Source organism: Aplysia californica, unplaced genomic scaffold (genome assembly GCF_000002075.1).
Source record: "Aplysia californica isolate F4 #8 unplaced genomic scaffold, AplCal3.0 scaffold00748, whole genome shotgun sequence".
In the NCBI taxonomy this organism is placed as follows: Eukaryota; Metazoa; Mollusca; class Gastropoda; order Aplysiida; family Aplysiidae; genus Aplysia; species Aplysia californica.
This window is the reverse complement of record NW_004798018.1, coordinates 187,396-193,602: the sequence shown is the minus strand read 5'-3', so window position 1 is coordinate 193,602 and position 6,207 is coordinate 187,396. Positions and strand designations below refer to the sequence as shown.

At 37.9% G+C, this 6,207-nt stretch overlaps 1 protein-coding gene across 4 annotated transcripts in view; it reads left to right on the top strand.

The window, feature by feature from the left end:
* The window catches only part of LOC101852882 (tetratricopeptide repeat protein 37), a 36,638-nt gene that overhangs the window by 23,072 nt on the left and 7,359 nt on the right, over positions 1-6,207 (top strand). For all 4 annotated transcript variants that reach the window (XM_013088466.2, XM_005109095.3, XM_035972577.1 and 1 more), the window contains 8 exons: positions 323-464; positions 852-945; positions 1,432-1,509; positions 2,119-2,246; positions 3,106-3,229; positions 4,473-4,647; positions 5,245-5,418; positions 5,960-6,074. In XM_013088466.2, the coding sequence (XP_012943920.1) occupies positions 323-464; positions 852-945; positions 1,432-1,509; positions 2,119-2,246; positions 3,106-3,229; positions 4,473-4,647; positions 5,245-5,418; positions 5,960-6,074 (1,030 nt within the window). The remainder of the gene's footprint in view (positions 1-322; positions 465-851; positions 946-1,431; positions 1,510-2,118; positions 2,247-3,105; positions 3,230-4,472; positions 4,648-5,244; positions 5,419-5,959; positions 6,075-6,207) is intronic.

Here is a 6,207-nt window from a genome sequence, read left to right as displayed (position 1 = left end):
CTGACGCAGCTGTTACATGACTTGTGCTTGTAGTAACCTGGAGGGTACCACTGAGATATGCTTTTTGTCTTCCCAGTCTTCCTCATTCTTCATTTGGCAACACCATATGTCCTAAACAATGCTGTGGCTGACTTAAAGGCTTCCAAGTTGCTATAAAAGCGTACTCCATAATAATTTTCTATTATTATTGTTTCATTTTGTATATTGTGTAGACAACCAACTTGTACTTTTCTGATCCAGCGGTCATTTGAGTTCTAGCCCTTCGGCCTGTTGATATGGCAAAGAATTTCAACCAAGTTTGTTGTATGTTTTATTTCCCCAGCTGGAGAGTGCTCTGGGCTATGGTCAGTGGGTGGTGACCACACTAGGAGACCAGGAGAAGAGGTCGTCAGAGCTGTTCCACTACTGTATACAGCAGATGGCCGCTGTGCCTGCAGCCTGCGACGCCCTCATTAGATACACAAGTAAAGATTGATCAGTGGTTTTTTTTTAAACTTCTTTTCTAGTGTGTGAAGTTACAGTTGAAGAGATCTTGAGATGTTCTTGTCATGGAATTAAGTAAAATTAAAGAGGAAAGTGTCAAGATGCATTGTGGGGTGTGAATATTACTCATATATTCACTAATGGAAGTGGCTCTTTATTTTTTTTATTTTTGGGAGTATACATTTTTACTCAGGATTCTCTTCGATAAAAAGTTTAGAAATTTTTTGTTTAAGGCATCAGTCAAAGGAGGGAGATATTTTAGTATGCATACTTATGTGTATTTGCTTCTTTATGTGTACATGAGTGTGTGTTTGTCTATTTGGGTATGTAGACATAAAAATGAGATGCAATATAAATCCGTCTTTCAGGTCGTATCAAGACAGATTCTGTGGCCTACAACATGCTTGGGTTGTTGCTGGAACACCAGAAATTTTTCCAATCTGCAACAGAGGCTTATGAAAAGTAAATTCTAATGACAAATCATATACTGTTCACTGGGAAATAAAGGGGTTTTTAGATAGTTTTTTTGCTCATGCCCATTCATATATATATATTTGACGCAATCTGGTTTTCAAAACTCAGTGTGCTTGATTTGTTTGGTATGTTTTGGGGTTGTTGTTTTTTTGTCTTTTCAGAGATTAATATGTCATTCATTAATGGAGTGAAGAATTATGTGACTAGTTTTCTGATTACATTAATGTGCTAATGTTATTGTCAGTCCTATCTTCCTGGTCTCAAGATGAGCCATTGTTAATTCTGCCCCACAGTGGAACTGGTTTTTTGTTGTCCCCAAATAATTCGAAATTTTGATTAAAGTCTTTGGTGTGATGACTGTGGTCAACTTTAGTTATTGACAGTTGCTCATTTTTACCCTCTTTTAAATGACTGTTGCTATTTTTCTCCTCTCTGCAATGACAATTATCGCTCATTTTTGTTATTTTATGGCAGGGCTCTGGTGTTGTTGCAAGATGGGGCTGATCAGTCCAGGGTAAATGATGTGAGGCTGAACCTAGCCAGAAATTTGTGGTGAGTTCTGGGCTTAATGTTCAATGTTTCTATTAGTGGACAAAACAGCTTGGAGGAGGCAGCATATAGAGCAGTGATAGTTCATTGTCCGTTGAGTCTTTGGGGAAAAAAATACTGGACATGTAAGGTATACTGCTGAAACCTATATTGAACTGAATTATGTATTAGTTGTAGCTGAGGTATTCATGAGAGAAATGTTTTTGAGATACTCGTCGTAGAAAACTGCACTTTATAGCTAAGTGTCTATTATATTAAGAAGTTTTCCCATTTTTCTTATACATGGTTACAAGTTTTTGTATGAAGGTTGTTTATATATTAAGACCTTAAAGTAATGTACAAATGTTTCGTCCTTTTCTTCATAGATCTTTGGAGAAACTTACGTCATTTGCTTGTAATCAACCAGTTGCAAAAAAATTTATGTGGGATAATATTCATTCTTATTGTATCACTGGCCTAGTAATATTCTTAGATAAGTTCAGATACTCGATGGTGATCCATCGCTGGAAAGTATATGTAATGCTTACATGACATGTACATTATGCCATATACTCGCATCACACAATCTCTATCTCTTTCTTCTTTGTACATGCTTCCAATCTCTATCTCCAGCTCTCATGGCAAGTACGACGAGTCTGTCAGTTTGTATGGCCAGTGTGACCTGTCGGCACAGATGGAGCACACGTGTCTGTACGGGCTGGCCTTGTATCACTCGGACAAACTTGTTGAGGCTTTCAATGGTAAGGACAGCAGGGTCATTACTTGGGTATAGGAAAGCACTCAATGTCTAACTCTAAATAAAGAATCTAAGTACAGTTGAACTTGTTGTGACAGTTACCTGTGAAAGACAACCACCTGAACAAATGGCTATTCCCTATTTCCTCCCTTGCATTTTAAAAAAAAAAAAATTTTAAATAAAGAATTTTTTTAAAAATTTTTTTTATATATATATATATATATATATATATATATATATGACCCTGTCCAGTGTCAATGATATTCACCTTTCTAGGGCAACTACTTTTTTCCTCGACAATGGTTGGCTGTCTTTGACAATTCTGACTATTGCATTTCGAAATAAAGCTGATGTTACTGTTTCAAGACGTGGAAGCAAGGTGACACCAATTGCATGGGGGCAATTTTTTCGTATCTCACCAGACAACCTTTTTTGCTCATTCCATTGTGTAGTTCTTCAAAGAGCAGATTTTTTGGGTACCCTTTAGTCTTCCATGTGGCAAAAGTGTTCCAGTCATCTAACTGTGATACATGAGTGTGAAAATACAGTGGGAACTCTTAAGTCTTTGTATTTTACCTCTAAACTTTACCGTTGTTGGTTGTCGTGTCTTGCTATGATGCTCTAAGAGTCCTGGCGAAGCACCTCTTGTGAAAGCTGTTGAGCTTTTTCTGTTGACATGAATTTTATTATCTCGGTGTAAAAGACTAAACAATCTTCTGTAAATTGCAATCATGGAGGATCACTGAACAATGCTTATCAGAATTTGTGAATTACTTTTACTTAAGCCAGCTCAAACTATGGTTCAGTGACCATACCAGTATTTTTTGTTTTGAAATGTTAGCTGAGGTTTTTGTCTATTTCAGTTTTAGAGAAGGCACTGGAGCAGGCACGCTCAGATCAAGAACGCTCCAACGTGCACGCGGCTCTGGGCATGGCAGCCTACAAGTTCAAGGATATGGATGGAGCTAAGTCACAGCTGTTTAGCAGGTACACCTGAAATATGTCAATGTCAAAACGGTGATGGAAGTTAAAATTCGCTTTGTAGAGGATATGGGAATATCTCACTTGTCATAAGAGTGGCTTATGGCATCTTTGGTGGAGTGAGTGCTTGCAGACCTGGGCTCATTTCACGTTTCTGTAGAATTTTAATTCAGTGTCTCAGTCTTTTTGTTTGGACATTGTATCCCTTTGGGTTCAAGTTGATCCTGACAGGCAGGGTCGAAGACCACCTCCCAAATGATTTAAATTGTGTTGATGAACATGTAAAAAAAACATATATTTAAGATTTTAAAAATTTAAACAAGACATGGCTAAGTATTACTTCTGCAGTTTCTATAGACTGCACACATTACTCACAACACTTGTAAGTAAACACAGCTCAGTCAAAATGCATCTCAATTATATAGCAGTCATATCTAAGCTGTACAAAGTTGCGTCCCTCGACAGATAAAAGTTGATGCACATGATCCATTCTATACAAGCTATCCTATAAATTATAATTCCTCTTAATAATGATAATAAATAGCATTTATGCTGCTCGTTTCCGTTTTCTAAAAAATGCTCAATGTGCATTACATCACAAAACACATCACTTCTTAAAATTAAAAATTAAGCGACATGAGTACATAAAACTCAGTATTATGCATAATATATATGTGTGTATATATATATATATATATATCATAATATATATGTGTGGGTGTGTGTATATATATATATATATATATATATATATATATATATATATATATATATATATATATATGAGCGTGACATGAATCAGCCCATTTACAATTCTACTGTGCTTGAACGAGAAATGTCCCCCCTTTGGGAATGGCCTAAAGACACTACAGTCAGTGGCACCGCCCCGGGGAAGTAACTAAGAGAAAAACTACAGAAAAAATTTGAAAAGTATAAACAAAATAGAGTTTGAACAACTGTTAAACTGGAAATTTTTTTCTCAAAAAGTTACAATGTAACCATCCCCTGCATGCACCAACATACATGCTTGAAAATGCCATGTCAAAAACACAACCTTAAGGGATAGATGATGGAGATCCACTCACCTTTATTCAAAAGGAGAGAAAGCAAATCTTGTTCAACCTGGAGAAGGTCAGAGTTTCCGTGTAACGCCAGCCTCAGCACCGCCTATGTATGTATATGTATAAAAATCTCTTAAGAGCAAAGAGGAATTACATTTTCCTTATCTATTGCTGTTGTTTTTTTCCAGCTTCCAGACGTCGCAGCCATCGGTCCAGGGCCTCCTGGCTCTCTGTGCGCTGGGTCTGCTGCAAGGGGACCTCACTCTGGCCTCGGCTGTGCTGGAGGAACTCTCCAAGCTCGGAGACAAGGACAAGTACCTGCGACAAATCGCATTGCTCTGTCTCTTCAGGTTTATGGCTCAGGTGCCTGACATACTTTTGCTCATGTTTGTTAACGTTTATTAGGGGTGCTGACAAAATGAGTTACTTCTCGGATTTTAGCTCTACGGACATTGTTACATCAAATTTATATTTGAAGTTCATATAATGTATTAGAAAGAATTTGACAAAAGATATGTTAAAGTTGAAGAAAATAGTGTCAGTTGAAAATCTATATTTTGGACAACATGTATTTTGACCCCAGTGCTGATTTTCAACCAATAACGTGGATTGCGAAAAGTAACTCATTTTGTCAGCATGCCTCACATTTAATTAGTCAAATCAAAAACAGTTTTACTGAATGGAAAGTTGTAAAGTCATTGCAAAAATTTCTGTGCTAGTGTCGTCAGATGCTGAAAATTTAAATATATTTTCAGTTAAAAAGATGAATATTCTTTCTGTTTAATAATAGGACAAAGAAGTGACCGCTTCAGAACAGTTACTTGCAGCTTTCCTGTGTCACTGTGCCGTTTTTGTCCCCACTTTCCTCTCTCAAATTTTGTAACTCATCAGATATATTTACCCCTCCTCCAACCCCCCACCCCTCCCCACTCCACCCCCCTCCCGCCACCTCCACCACAGAATGACAAAGCTGGCGGGGAGACGTACATGCGTGAGTTGGTTGAGACCTACCCAGAGGAGGCGAGCTTGTGGTCACTATTGTCCAGCTACATCCTGCTGGTCAGCCCAGACCAGGGTCCTGCTGCCTCGGAGTGCTGTGTCACGGCACTCAGCCTCGGCTCTGACGCTGACTGTGTGAGTCTTGACTGATGTGTTTGTGTGCCATGTCACGCTGATAGCAAAAAAATTATTTTTATGTGATGCTGATAGCAGAAATGTCCTGACTGTCTTACTGAGTTGATTCTCCCTCGATTTTTTCTGTCTTGTGTTTTCTAAACTCTAAATGACCACTTCAGTCTTGTGTTTTTTAGACTCTAAATTACCACTTCAGTCTTGTGTTTTTTAGACTCTAAATTACCACTTCAGTCTTGTGTTTTTTAGACTCTAAATGACCACTTCAGTCTTGTGTTTTTTAGACTCTAAATGACCATTACAGTCTTGTGTTTTTTAGACTCTAAATGACCATTTCAGTCTTGTGCTTTTTAGACTCTAAATGACCATTTCAGTCTTGTGTTTTCCAAACTCTGAATGACATTTCTGTACTGTGTTTTCACAACTATAAATGACCATTTCTGTCTTGCTTTTTCCCCAGCTCTTATATAATACCATTATCACAATAATGTCCATATTTTCATAGACTCTAGCTGAAGCAAACAAACGGTTTCTGTACTTTCAGTTGAATGACGTCTTGCTACAGTGCCGGGCTCAGATGTTGGCAGGTCACCACAGTCGACAAGACAGAAGCAAGAACGCTCTGAGGTCAGCCCAGAGGGCTTTCCACCTTAACCCAGGTTGGTAAACTTGTGCCTAGCATTTTTCTACCTTCCTTCTTACTTGACGTATGAGTGATGAGTGTTGTTAATGCCATAAAACCTTTTCTAAAACTAAAAGCATGTTGTATTTGTTTCTTCATTCCTGTGACAT